Source organism: Girardinichthys multiradiatus, chromosome 21 (assembly GCF_021462225.1).
Source record: "Girardinichthys multiradiatus isolate DD_20200921_A chromosome 21, DD_fGirMul_XY1, whole genome shotgun sequence".
In the NCBI taxonomy this organism is placed as follows: Eukaryota; Metazoa; Chordata; class Actinopteri; order Cyprinodontiformes; family Goodeidae; genus Girardinichthys; species Girardinichthys multiradiatus.
The window spans coordinates 33,575,702-33,591,053 of NC_061813.1; the positions used below are offsets into that span (position 1 = coordinate 33,575,702).

General features: G+C 40.4%; 1 protein-coding gene across 5 annotated transcripts in view; it reads left to right on the top strand.

The window, feature by feature from the left end:
- Positions 1 to 15,352, top strand: part of LOC124857754 (rho GTPase-activating protein 21-like) — a 100,381-nt gene that overhangs the window by 46,791 nt on the left and 38,238 nt on the right. For all 5 annotated transcript variants that reach the window (XM_047349167.1, XM_047349168.1, XM_047349170.1 and 2 more), the window contains 2 exons: positions 6,325 to 6,513; positions 10,443 to 10,464. In XM_047349167.1, coding sequence (XP_047205123.1) covers positions 6,325 to 6,513; positions 10,443 to 10,464 — 211 coding nt within the window. The remainder of the gene's footprint in view (positions 1 to 6,324; positions 6,514 to 10,442; positions 10,465 to 15,352) is intronic.

Below are 15,352 nucleotides of genomic sequence, written 5' to 3' on the forward strand. Positions count from 1 at the left end.
GCAAAAGAACATGTTTTATTGTAACTGAGTCATGAATCAGAGAAGCGTCCAAAGAGAATCTCATTTGAATTTAGTCCAACTCCTCATCTTGTATGCATAAAGAAGAAGGAATAAGCATGCAAATCTACCCTCCTGCAGGCTGCAGTAACATATGGCAACACAGCACATCAAACACTTGCCTTTTTGAAATAATAAGTGGCTGGATGGATGAACAGATTGCGTGCATAATTAAAGAGTATTTATCAGGTGATTGTCTGTGCTTGTTTAGAGCAGATTAAAATGACGTTTTCCTTTAAATAAAACCACCTCTGCTGCAGCAGTGGTGGTTTTCTGCCAATTCTCCTGCTTTTTGTCTTGCAGAAGTATACATACTCCCTGAACCTTTCCACATTTTTTACCATCACAACTAGCAAATGTATTTAATCTCAGCATAAAGCCAGCTGCTCTTTTAAGGCCTCAGAGGTTTGTTAGAGAACATTGGAAAACAAAGGGCATCATGAACTCCAAGGAACTCAGCAGACAGGTTAGAGAGGCAGCTGTGCAGAAGCAGGGTTTGAAGCACTTACAAAGAACTGTTTAGCCCATCATCTGAATATGGAGAGTATATGGCATGGCTGCCAACCTACCAAGACATGGCCGTCCACCTAAACTGACTGAACAAGCAGGGAGAGCATTAATCTGAGAAACACCTAAAGGCCCCTGATAACCCTGGAGGAACTGCAGAAATATAGAGCTCAGGTGGGAGAATCTGTTGACAGACAAACTCTACATCTCCACAAATCCAGGGTCATGGAAAATCATGGAATAGTGGTAAGAAGAAGGCCATTGTTGAAAGCAAACTATAAGAGGTCATGTTTGCAGCTTGCACCTTGAACACACCATCCTGGAGGTGAAACATGGTGGTGGCAGCGTCATGCTGTGAAGATTTGTTTCTTCAGCAGGTACAGGGGAGCTGGTCAGATAGATGGAGCTAAATACAACATAATCCCCAAAGATAACCTAGGCTGCTGGAGCAGAATTTCACCTACCAGCAGGGAGATGACCCTAAACCTTTAGCCAGAGCTACAGCTAAGAGGTGTTAAAATGATCCAGTATAAGTCCAAGCCTAAATACAATAATGAATCAGTGGCAAGACTTGGAAATTTAGGTTCACAGACGCTCTCCATCTATTCTGACTGAGCTTGAGCTCTTTAGCAAACAGAAATGGGCAACAATTTTGGTTTCAAGATGTGCACCGGTGGTAGACCTAGTCTAAAAGGCTTGCAGCTGTAAAATTAGTGAAAGGTGGTTCTACCAAGTATTGATTCAGAGGAGCTGACTACAAAGGCGTGCCAATGAACTATTTTCCTTCTTCTTTACAAACACATAAAATCGCTGGAGCACGTGAAATGTTCAGTGGGGATAAAAGTCTTTTCAAGGCCTGTATAATTTAGCATTTTGCAGAGATATAGAAACAGAAATCCCCCGCCGCCTCAGCTGTGAGGTATTTAGTCCTAGTGGCCAATCTAGTTGCACAGCACATCTTAAGATTTTAAGCATTAAATGAAAACAGACAGAGGAGTTTTCCTTCCTCCCTCCTTTCTCTTCCCTCTCCTCTCAGTTACACTCTGGACTGTGGCTTACCTCCAGCTCCAGACCTCTGGGTATTGGTAGTGATTTCACCAGTCCAACCATTAAGCCCACACCACTCCCTCTCTCGGGAGAGTTCTTCATCAGCTGCTCCCTGACATGCAAAAGAGAGGTGGGGAAAGAAAAGCCGGAGGGTGTAACAAAGGGGGAGTAGGTCTTTGTGTTGGATCCGCACCATAGATGTATTTTGGTGGGAGAAGATCCTGCCGAGTGATCTGGATTAAGGCTGAAACTCTTGGCAGGTTCCTGTAGCGCAGAGTCATGATGGAGGTGTTAGGAATAACCACTAACGCGCGTCCTGCGGTGCAGGAGTTCAGCTCCGTCGTTACTTTGATGATGGATGTGACGGGAGGCTGGAAGTATTGATGAGGAAATGTATGGTTGTAGTGATTGAAAGTAATTGAATATTTCCTAATATGTGTTTGAGGCAAAGATAAATTTTAAAAGACTTAAGTGTGGAAGCTTTAAAAACATGTCCTCAAAAATATCCCTGCAGTGCTTCGTTTTCTGCTTTATTTGGCTGTATTTGACAGATTTAGGCTAAAAGATCAGAGTTTAAAACACAGTCATGGTTAAATCAACAAAAAATTGATTCCATACTTATTATTCGACAGAGTTGAAGCCAAATAGAAAAGCTGTATGTGGAAAAAACTTAAGCACACCCTTTCTGCTTTGGTAGAGTTTTAAGGCTCCCACAGAGTCGGGCGTCTGTGAGCGGCACAAAGTTTGCGGGCGATTGAGGTTTTACAGTCTAGCGTACCAATTTTCTGTAATTCTGGTGACAAATTCCTACATTTCTCACACTTTTTGCCTTGGTGTCATCAGACGAGAAGGAAGAGCTACTTTTGTATCTTTGGAAAAGCAAAAGAAAAGAAGGTGGTGTTAAAGGCCATTAAACCAGACTAGGGATGAAGAAGGGAAATTTTGCACATTCTCACGATTGGTTGCTGTAAGAAGTGCGTTTGACGTGGAGACTCTTTCCGGCCGAGCACTTTATTGTGTGACCTTACAGAAGCAATGGTCGCTGCCCATCCATTTAGGAAGGGTTATAAAGTAATGTTTAAACAATTTGAAGACCAAACGTTTACAGTAAGAAAGATTATTCGCAGGTAAATTTTAGAGAGGGTTGCTAATCGTCTCTGGGTTAGAGGTCCCAACAAATTCAGGTCAGAGCATGAAATAGTCAGAGAAGATGCAAGAAACCCTGGAGCTCCGTCTCAGCTGCTGCAGTTGTCTGTTAGCATGTTAGATGTTAAAGTTCATGACAGTACAGTTAGAAAAACACAGAATGTGTATGGCTTGTCTGAAAGGGTCCCCAGGAGGACGCCTCTTCTCCCTAAAAAGAAAATGGCAACAGTACTTATGCCAGGATATCAAGAACAATGTCCTTTATGGTTTTATTATAAGACCATGATACAGATAATTGACCATGAAGCTCAGCACCATGTTTAGAGCAAATCAAACACGGAACATCAGCACAAACACCTCATACCAACAGTACAGCACGGTGTGGGAGGGGTGATGATTTGAGCCAATTATAAAAAATCTAGAATAAAATTGCTAAAAAGGAAAATAATCACAGGCTCAACCAAACTTTTCAAGGTTTCTCCATGTTTACTGAACATGTTTAAAGTGATTCTCTTGTCGGAAAGAAAATAACATTTAATTGTCATTTTTTATGTTCTAAAATCTTGAGGTTCTTTTACTTTTGAAACCCCAAACTATAGATATTTCTGCTTTAAAAAAAAGTTTGAATAGATAAAAATAATATGATTTACTGTGACAAAAATGTTTTAACTTTGAGCTTTACCGGATGACCTTTATTCCCTCTCTATGCATGTGTAAGAGTTTGTTTTACCTAAAACGTGTCAAATTATCTTCCTCTTTAAATGAGGGATGCCTGGACTCCTCAGCTGGAAGGACTATTTCGGAGTAAGTCAGTGCAAACACTAAAAATTATTGTTATGCATGTGTTGTGTTATGCAATATTACGCAACAGAGCTTCAGGCTTGTGGAGCTTCAGGCTTGTTTTTTATGTCCTGTGTCCACTACAGTAGGAATGTAGAAGACAAGTCTGTCATCATGAAAACATGCAGAAAAGCCTCAGTTGTGCAATAACTGAAGCCATATGTGTCGGCCTGTGCGTAGGGCCGCACAGCTGGCTCAGACGACAGGTAAAAGTTTTATTAAACTTTATTCTCAGCCAGCATTTTTAGTTTGGAACTCTATTTAAAACGAAATAATGAAATAGAGAACTGATTGATGTGTTGAGTGTGTATTTGACATTTACATCCAGTGGCTGATGAGCACAAACAGTAACGCAACAGGAAAAACATCCATTACTCCATAATATTACATAGTAACTCATCACTGCTACTAACTTGATTATGGTGTGCAGCGTATATCATTAACAATAGGTAGAGATGTAGAGAGTTTTCTGGACAATTTACAATCTTCGGCTTTTATTAACCTTTGGCAGAATGGGAAGATAAATGACAAAATTTCAAAATATATTGTCCTTGTTATTCTGGGGTGTGCAGAAGGGTGTTAAACATAGAGGCGACGTCACACTGTGTGTGAGAGAGAGAGAGTCGCTGTAAAACAGTGGTGTCCAACGTTTTTGCCTCATGGGACAACATCATCTAGATGAAAGTGCTTGCAGGACACAAAATGTATTTTTTAAAAACCCCTCCAATTTTTTTTTAACTGCTAAACAATCAACTACCCAGGCGACATTTCAGTGAAACAAATAGTCCTTCTTGAGGGAAAGGCATCTGCAAATTATAGTTGATCCAAAACATAAAGGTTTTCCAGGTTTGCCGTATTAACAGAAGCACCTACAGTTTACAGCTTATTTGGGGAGAGTTGACTGATTTTTATGTACTTGTCATTTCTCAGCAACAGGAACAAGATGCGGTTCACTCTTTCTTCATACATGTTTGTTGTATTGAGCCACGTTCAATGAATCAATGAAATGCAGATTTAGGTGCACCTGGGTCTGCTTTTTTGAGTAAATGTCGCTGGACATTTGTGGCATATTGACTGTAAAATTAAACAGAAAGAAAAAAGCATGAACATTAAAGAATGAATTCCTAAAATTTCCATTCTCAGATTTCAATGTGTCAGTAAATAATTTGCTCTAATTAAATATAAAACCTCCAGCTGCTTGAGGCCCCTGTGCTAGGGGCCATATATGTACTATATATGAATTGCAGTCAGGGGCCACACAAAACCAGTCCAGGGGCCACGATATTGCAACAATGGTAAATTTGAAATATACTATTCAGTCCTATAACTCTTCTTCTTACAATATCAAATGCCCCCGGTTTTATTTGGTATTAATTTTTAGATGTATGTAGCTACAGATAAACTGTTATCCTGCAGGCAGAATTACTTTCCGCTGATTTTTCAGGGCGGTCTTTCAATCTTCTAACAGTGATAATTTATTCCCTGTTATTTTACAAGCTTCGAACCAACCAAAAATCTTGTTTTTTCCCCCCAGAAACCATAAAGTGATGCCTGATTCTTCCTTGTGTCTCTATCAGATCTGTGAAGAATCTTCAACAGGGGAATCCTTTCTTTAATTCAGGTTGATGAAAAAGATCTGGTCGGAGCCAGGAGCCATTTCCCTAAAGAAAACACACTTCTCCTCTTTGTTTTAGAAACACTTTGTGTTACAATTTACCAGGGGTGATGTCAGGATAGTGACCGCGCTGAATTTTATGTGCCTCGGCGTCTGGTCACACATGTTAAAGGCAGGTTATCTCGAAGATATTTTCACTGTGCATCATATGCAGCAGGCGTCTGCAGTGTAGAGGAAGAAAACCTTACAGTTGTACAGCAGAAAATGTGTTTTGGTGCATTTCGATGTTCTTTAAGACACAACATACTTTAGCAGACATCCCAAAAAGGATAACAAACATGAGGTTGATGCCGAAAAGGAGATTTCACTCAACCTGCTGCTTAATTACAAACTAGTAAAATATTTAAGAGCTTCTGCAACAACCCAGTCTTTCCAGCTTCCAAAAAAAATAGCAATTAGTGCTGGTTGTATATATTGCATTCACCCTTTTTTTTGTCCCACTCGCATGGTTCAGATCAAACATATTTTAACATCAGACAAAGTTAACCTCGCTGAATACATTAAGGGGTAACAGCTATTCAAACCTTATGGCCTCATGTAAATATAATAAATGCCCTCTAAACGGAGATTACTGCCATTAAGTCTCTGCAATAACTGGAAATTAGTCTTTTATCTATCTGGAGGAATTTTCACCCACTGTGTTTTGTTCCATTTGTTAAATTCAGCCAACTGGAGGGGGTTGGAGCATGAAGCTTTAAGGTCCAGCCACAGAACCTCAATCAGATTTAAGCCCGTACTTTGACTAGGCCACTTTTTTATTTATTTATTTATTTTTATCGATTCAGATGCGGACTCGCGTGGCGTAGCAGTAGAGCGTGCTGCCCACATACGGAGGCCTCAGTCCTAAACTCAGCCGTCCCGGGGTTCGAGTCCCAACCCTGGAGACCTCAGCTGTGTGTCTGCCCCCTCTTTCCACCCCACTTCCTGCCTACTGTAAAAAATATAAAATTTAGGCCACTGGTGCTGCAAAAACAATAATACTCTGATAATCTGAACTGTTTAGGTTTATATTCAGAGATTTAACACTTGAATATTTTATTTGACTTTTTTAGACGAAGCAGAAGGATGGTCGGGATCAGAGCGAGACGTCGGCCACCGTTACCCCAGGGGCCGAGGAGGAGCCGTTTTCCTGGCCGGGGCCGAAGACGCTGTGCCTGCGGCGAACGTCGCAGGGCTTCGGCTTCACGCTGCGACACTTCATCGTCTACCCGCCGGAGTCTGCTGTCCACAACTCTCTGAAGGTAATATCGGGTTTTATGGCTCTGATGACACTGGGAAATACAAGCATTTAGAAACCCTCATGTGACTCTCATGCAGCTAAAAAGACACTTTTTATCAGGTGATGAATACCATTTGAATGTAAGCTTCAAAGCATCTTATGCTGTCATTTCAGGAAAGTGCCAGGAATAGTAAAATGAGCACATTTATCCACTTTGAAGGGCTGAGAAAGTATTTTGGAGCACAAGAAAACAGATATCTGACAGAGTAAGATATGTGAATTCAGTTTGTACTGCTGTCGCTCCACCTATGATTCCCCCAGTCATGTGATCCGGGGCTCATTTTAGACGCATCTGGTCCTCGTGGTCCAAATTTAGCCCAAATCAGGCAGTTGTTTTCTAGGTGTTTAACTTGGCAGTTGCATGTTTTTGTAATATGAGGCCAAAAAACATACAGCATTCACTTCTTTAGGTCCAGCTGAAAACATGTGGGTTACTGTAAGCTGGGAACATCTGTTTTAAGTCTTTACATAGTACTATTTTACAGTTTAAAGTGTTTTACAGATTCTGTTTGTATTTTCATTCTACGTAACATCTTAACTCAACTGCTGGGAAGTTTCTTTCTTAAAATGTTTGTCCCTTCAATCTGAAACTTGTCATGTTTCTCTAATCTCAAGTCCCAGATGATAATTTTGGATCGTTCTGTCAAAATTACCAAAACCACAAAAACATTTATGAGACCATAATCAAAGGAGGCCAACACTAATTCCTCATGGTTGCACAGATTGAACACAATAACAGATCAGAGTAGCATATGTTGGAGGTACACAATCTGATTTTGTTCAAATGTGACTCTGATCTGCAGTTTGAAACAAAGAATATGATGTTCAGATGTGTGGAGCCAATGGCATTTCAACTTTACAAACAAATGTTTCCGATCTTCCTGAAAGTGTAACTTTTTCCAGCTGCGTGCAGCCGTTCAGTTTCCTTTGTGTGTGGTAGTTGTAAGGGAAGTGTTTTTCCCTCACCCTGAATTCCCATTTCAGTGTTTTCCCTTTCACGATTTCCTCAGTGTTTAGGTAGAGTGTCTTGCAAAAGTATACATAGCCCTTGAACCTTTTCACATTTTGTCTTGTTACAGTCACAAACTGTATTTCATTGCATTTCATGTGAACACAAAGTAGTTCCACTTTGTGAAGGGAAAATATGGCGTGGTTTCTATTTCTTTCATAAATAAGTAATTTTTAGAGTCCCTTTGAGTCAATACTTTGTGGAACCAGGTTTCTATCATGTATACCAGCTCAGCACATCTCGAGACGGAAACATTCTCTGATTTGTCTTTGCAAGCTGTGATTTAGATTTAAGAAAGGACTTTGACTGGGCCATTTTTAAGACATTGCTGAAAAAAGAGCCCCAACAGCATAATGCTGCCACCACCATGTTTCACGTTGGGGATTATCTATTAAGGGCAGATACTGATTGTAAAGTGGAATGAAAATGATTCACTATTAGCAAATATTTTGAAAAAGTGGTGAGCATTTAGACCCCCTCACTCTAATACTAATAAATAAAATATAGTACAATCAGCTGCCCACAGAAATTGCAAATACATAAATTATTATCTGTTAATTATTACGTATTCTTAATAATAATAATAATAATAATTATAATAATAAATGACAACCCCATAAACCTGATTGAAGTTAGTTAAAGTTGCAGGGATATGAACACTAGAGCAAGGCACCATACATTCCACTGTCCAACGTTTAGTTTTTCTTTATGCAGAGAATCTTTATACCTAATTTTCTGATTCAATCCAAGCTGTAAATGTTACCGTATATGTATATAAAAGTGGAACAAATCTTCCAGCAGAACATCGCTTTCTGACTTGTTTGATACCACTGAAGATCTTTGCCAGCTCTCCTCTGGCGCGGATCCATTTCAATCAGCTTTTTCCCGTTCATCCCGTCGCCGCAGCACTTCCTTCCCTGAATGGGCACAGACAAACTTGGGCTAAAGGGCTGCGGGTGCTCCAGTAAGGGCTAAATGCGCTGGCGTTTTGGGTCGGCTTTCTCAAAGCCTATCAAAGACTGCCTCGTTTCTTTTGAGTGATAATTCAGGATAAGTGAGGTTTACTTTTCTCTGAAGTGTGTTTGGTTAACCTCTTTTTGCACAGAAGGATTTCCCACAAAGTTAGCATAGGACATTCTGTTTATAGCTTTTGGCTTTGGTTCTGCATGTTAAAAGAGAAGCTGTGGCCCAACAGATAGGATGCTCAGACATTTGTATAATCAGAGAGCTAGATGGTTTCTCCCAGAGGTCTTCTTGGGTATCACAGAAGGGTTTGGGGAACATTTTAGTCCATTCTGGGACAGATTGTTTCTGTGTGATCCTCGTAAAAATGAATTAAAACTGACATTAGACTAAGTCTGGTGTTCTCCGAGCATCAAGAGGGTTTCTACTATGGACCTTTCACACGTTTCTAAATCGCTCAAACCATCATTTTAAGCTTGGTCAGACTCACTCTAAACATGCACCACTTTCCCAGGATCAGTTGATTAGTGGAGGGTAAACAAACTGATGTGGATTCTTTGCTTTTCGTTGTAATTAATTTGAGGGCGCTGGATCAGAAGCTCTTGATTTAATCCTCATTTAAGGATTCATTGAAGAAGGTCAGTCTGTCTTAAGAAAGGCTTTAGAGAGACAAGACTTTAAAGAAAAGAGGAAAACACATGTGTCTGACAGGATGGGGATTACACCCTGAGTGTGTGGATTTGACAGTGAAATGAAGGCTTGATGTGTAGACTATAGGGCAAGCAAAAACATACCGAGCATTTGGCCGTTTAACCCTAAATTATCACACCGGGTGTTTTGTTTTCCCTCGTCATTAAAAACAAGTCATTTTATCAGACTATAAAATGAACAGGCTAACGCCAGAATGTATGCACAGATTGGTGTTGGAGCCAGCAGGTAACATCAAGCCTGTGTTGCGCTTATTTTATGCATTACACAGTTTCAGCTAATTTGCATATGGCAGCCTCTAACTCCATCATAGTTTTTTAGTGGTGGTATTTAAAACCATGTTTCTGCTATATTCAGAGCTCCCAGGATACCCTGGTGCTTCCCAGTCTTGGTCCTTACAAGATGCATTAATGTTGTCATAAATTACTCATCCACTGCAACCTGGATAGGAATTGCAATTTTTTAGTTGACTTATTATTTTGTTTCAAATATAAAACCTAGGCTCTTCTTTCCCAAAACTTTAAGACAACCTTCCTGGATCCAACAGCTGAATTTCCTGGAATTTTCCATAATTTACAGGTTACTTTCTGGGTTGTAATGTGTAGTTCCTAAGAGGAAGCCTGTAAATTTGGGGAAAGTACTAGCAAGTTCCTAAAACTACCGGAAAGCATCCTTTAAGTACTGTAGTAATACAGCCTAATCCCTGAAAGTACCCTGGAAGGTCTGGGAAAGCAGCGAAAGGTTCTGTTTCAGTTCGGAAAGCAACTTGTTAGTTATGGAATAGTACCCTGAATGTTTCAGGAAAATACCTTGTAAGTACTACTTGAACTCCTGAAGTATCAGGTTACAAGTCACCTCAAAACAGTGCCCAGCCCCTGAAAGTAGACTTTATTTTAGGGATGCACCGATATGTAAATTTGGGCCGATATGGATATCCGATATTAATATTGCTATTATGGCCAAGAACCGATATTTAAATAATGAGCATCAGTTTCTAATATCAGCAAAGTTTTACTTATGGGATCAATACAATATGTACAAATAGACTACTAAAATGCTGATATGTCATGCATCCCAACTTCATTTCCAGATAAAAGTACCTTCTAAGTTGCAAGAAAGTAACGGAAAGTAAAATCTTCAACTTTCAGAAAGTGCTGAACAGCAATCTTAAACTATTATCTGACAGGATTCTCTTTTTGTTTTTCTTGCAGGATGACGAGAACGGCAGCCGAGGTGAGTCCAAGACAACCCTCCTTTGTTTACTTGCTGCCTGCATCTGTGGCGTTTGCTGTGTGAGGGACCTCAGGTGCTCTACTGACGAAAGCACAGAAACCATTTAATCTCTCCTCCATGTTTGTTGCTCCAGTAAATGGGAAATAAATGATTATCGACTGCTTATTACTTTAATGTATTCCTTTATACATAAATAGAAACTGATCCATTTAAAGACCATTTCTGTCTCGGTTGGAACTCTAGGAGTTTTATTTCAACTCCACTGATTTCCCACAGGTGAAGCTGTCTCATGTGGTAGCTGTGAGGTAGTGTGGCAATTTAAAGTCTTTGTTCTTTGGCGTGGCTGTCCTGGCAGCCTGCACTCTGATCCTGGCACGGCCTCTGCATTCCTCGGAGCATCCGGCTTGTCTTTCCAGCCCGTTCAGTATGCAGCTCACGTCTGCGGCCCAGCAGGACTGCTCCGCCGCTCTTCATCAAAAGCCTTGAAACAGCCGCATCAATCACATCTATATGTACACATGAAGCAGCAGATCTTGCATCCATGTGCCCCTGCAGTCCTATGCAGACAGAGCGTCAACTTGAAATATTCCCCAGCAGTTTTCTGCAGTAGGTTTCTGTATTTGCTTGTCTGGGGATCCTTGCGTGTTAAAATAAAAGTAAACAGCAGTTATTTCTTGGAAATAGCTGCACAGAGAGGAAGATAATCCATCATTAGCTTTGTATTTGCCTTGGAATGCTCCTAAAGCCCCAACGGGGCAATTACTGCGTCATAAGTAGGCAGCGAAAGTGAAAAAAAACTAAAAGTGAAAGGAGGGTCAGTGGAGCATCTGTCATAAATCTGACCTAAATGTTCTCAATGTTCTCAACGGGAATCGGAGAGATTCCTGTAAGTGTCCCTCATCCTCCCCTGACAGCCTGTGGTGTCACATTCCTCCTCTCACCACCAAAGTTAACTCCTGCATATCCTCCCTTCCTGTTCAGTCACAAAGCAGTGATTTAAAACATGTATTAAAATGTTTTTGTGTGATTTGACCCTACATGAGAATATTTATGACTATTCTTGGCTGATAAAGCTCCCCCGTTCCTAATGCTGCTGCAGGTAGAATCTTGGTTCTTCTCCAAGTTCTTCCCGGCATCTCAGCAGGTTCCGAGACCCGGCGCTGAGGATGCTGACAGGGAGCCTAGCAGGATTTCAGAAACTTGGATTAGGAATTCCTAATAACTACAAACGGTAGCAACAGGGCTTAAAGTTTGGAGATATGCAGCAACAAATGCAGCTTGGTTTATATACAGCTGAAACCAGATATATACATACACTCTATAACGTTTCTGACTGTCTGACATTAACTTAGACCAAACCTTACCTGCTTTGGGTCAGCTAGAATAACTAAAATTTGTTCAATTTGCCAAATGCAAGAATGAGTAAGACGTTTGCATATCCTTTCACAAACTGCTAACAATAGTTTGCGGGAATTTTGGCTCATTCCTCCTGACAGAACTGGTGTAACTGGGTCAGGTTTGTAGTCCGCCTGCATCACACACCTTTTTAGTTCTGCCTACAAAGAGACCGTTCCATAAAGGCCTGATGTAGTTGTCCAACCAACTATCCTTAGGGTCACTGTCTATTTGGATGATCCATTTGTGTCCAAGCTTTAACTTCCTTGCTCATATCCTGAGATCTTCAGTATTTCCACGTCTTTCCTTATGATGTCATCTATCCTGCGAGGTGCACCAATCCTTCCTCAAATTGTCTGAGTTCTGAAAGCAATAGAAGAAGAAAAAAATATTTAATAGATATACAAGGGTTAAAAGGTCAGTTTTAGCCTTCGCTAGTCAGTCCACAGTGAAAAATGTTGTCAGGACTTCTCGGTCTTTGACTTTAGTGGTTTCTCTTCTTGATATGCAGAAACTGTTGTGGTTGCTATGTGACAGCTGTGGACTCTGCTGGCTGTAATCGGTCCAAAAACATTCAGAACGTCAGTGAAAAACTATGTGAAGTCACACAGAAACACAGACAGATAATACATGCCATGTGCTCGGTTATTTTAACGTTCGGGTCAGCGCAGCCTCCCTGGCGCGCTGGAGCTCAGCTTGTTTGCTCGGCTCTGGGTCCGCTGTGTGCTGAATGCAGTTGCTGTTTGGAGAGGAGCAGGTGGGGGTCAGCTGACCTCATGTTGACTAGCTGGGTGTTGCCGCTGGATGCTCTTCAAACCTCCAGAAAGAACATAACACTCAGATGATGCACAGAGAAACAATCTTTTGTTTTCAGAATGTAAAAGCATGAAAACAAAACTGGAACTTTTGACTGTGTCTAGTTTGTGGAACGGTTGATTTGCTTTCATTTGTGTTCATACCAAGAGACTTTTATCCTAAATCTTCCCCTGTATCTTCATTCCAGCCCACTACCAAGTGAATGCTCCAGTCCCGTTGTGTGTTTTATCAAGCTGTTGAAGGGTAAAATCCTTTTTTGCGATGCTTGTTAAACCGCACAGCAAGAGGAGCAACACAAAAAAATTCCCCATCTGTTAAAATATTTGCTTTTCTTTCAACGTGAGTCTCTTCCCAACTTTATTTCCTCACTTTTCTCTCCTTTTCGTTTTTGCTTGGATTTTAATTTGTTCCCATAAAGTCTGTAGAGGGAATGTGAGGCAGCACAAGCAAACAGAATTCCTGTTTTCTCCAGTGAGCCTTTTAAAACACGCTCACTTTAGTAAAGCTGCGAGAAAAGGTTTCGTTTCTCTTCCCTTGTTATCCAGTTTCTTCTCTCCACTATTTGTATGTTTGTACTTCCTGAATGTAGACACTGACTCTTTCAATTCAGTTCATATCAGCTTTTTATAGCTCGTGCCAGCTCACAGCAGATGTCTTCTCAAGATACTTTACAAGAAAAACAAATCTTAATTCGTCCTATTGAAGTCAAACCGGTCCTGTGTTTTCTAATGCGACCCATTCTTTCATCCGTCCGTTGTCCGTACGCGCTTATCCGTGCAGGGCCGTGACGGCTGGTGAGTGTACGCCCTGGACAGTCCATCACAGGGCAGCACAGAGACACACAAGACAAGCAATCATGCACACACAGACATAGCTAGTTAACCTTACAGTCATGTTTTTGGACCGTGGGAGGAAGCTGGAGTACCTGGAGAGAACCCACGCATGCAAGGGGAGTAGGGGTGTAACGCTACACAAAAATCACAGTGTGGTATGTTTTTGGTACTCAAAAGAAATAAATAAAAATGGATGATTTTCTTTTTATTTCTTCGGACAACAGTTAACAAAGGATTTTTTTTTTTAGATTCTGAAATTCATTCTTTTTATTATGTTCTAAAACATCAGAAAGATAAAATTTGAGACCTAACTGGAGATTTGGTTGGATATATATATATATTTCAATGAATAAGGTAGTATAAGCAGGCATAGCCAGTGTAGGACCCTTTATTTAACCAGGAAAAACTGAGATTAAAACCTATTTTCCAAGGGTGGCTTGCCAATACAGCAGCGTAAAACAGACAACAAGACCAACAACACAAACACATAAACAGCAGTTACACAATTCATAAAAATGCACTCAAGATATAGCTTTAAACATTCGGGCAGTTAAAGAGCCAAGTGAGTTAATATCTCTGTCTTTTAAAATTGACTTAAGGTTCCACAAATGATGACAGTTTTAAATCTTTGGCACGGTATTCCAGGTAGCAGGAGCAGAAAATTGAACGGCCTTTTCCTGTTCTGTACACAGAAATAAGCATAAATATGTAGGAAGAAGCCCAAGACTGCATTTATAGATTAAAAAAACACCCAGTGAGAGAGTCTGTGGGCAGGTAGGGATTGACAATTTGCTGTAACAAACAAAACACAATAGCTGCCGTCAGTCATAAAACGCAGAGCCTTGATAGGTAGATTACACAACAATAAAACCAAATGAAAAATCAGGTCAGGGTTGATGTTTAACATTTTTTGAACAAGACTGAGCCCCTATTTGAGAATAACACGTTGTAGTTGTTTTGATATCTAGACAATCCAGTGTCGCAGCTGTGCCTGAATGCAGCCTAAGCAGCTGTTGGGAAGGTCCCTTCTCATCCGCGGGGATTCCTCCCGACTTGCATCTCATAGATATACAGAGTTTGGGCTGATTGGATGCCAGTTTTTCTCCCTTGTCTGTGATGTTTACATTCAGCTTGAAGTTGTTTCAGGGGAGTAATTAAGTTCAGTGTAGAACAAGCTGCGGTGCAGCACCTCATCGCTATTGAAAAATGCTGACGTAAAGCTTGGGTTCGGCCCAACTGTCTTTCTCCTCTGTAGCTGCATGAGAAATCGTAATGTTCCCAAACTGCAGTTTAGTGATAGCTGGGAGTCCTCCCTGTTTTGTTTTGGCATGACATTGCATTGTGCACTTAGTTCCACACATAAACAAGGCTGTATTTGTTCAGCACACGTGCATACAAAACCAACAAGGCTGTACCGGATATTTTTGGTCCGAATATGTCTGCCGTTACACCCTTAATACCTCTAGCTACTTCCAGTATTAATGCAGCTGACCTACAATTGTATTGGAAGTACATTTAGTGGTGAGAATCTGAATGCCTTTCAGATATAATATTTTATAGTCTGAAGCTGTGTTTGAAATGACCAGAATAGATTATACAGAATTTTCTGCAGTAATTCTGTTTCAAAGCCCTGCTTAGAATTAACTGCATTAATAAAATAATCTACATACCTGTGACCAGGAAGTTTTTTTAGTTACCATAATACACAATAATCCCTAATTTTGCTAATTTGCATCATATCTACATTTATATAAAAATATATATTCGATGTATGTTATAATGTATTTAAACTATATACCTCTATTTAACCTAGCATCTGTGTGACAACAAAAACAGTTTTATAA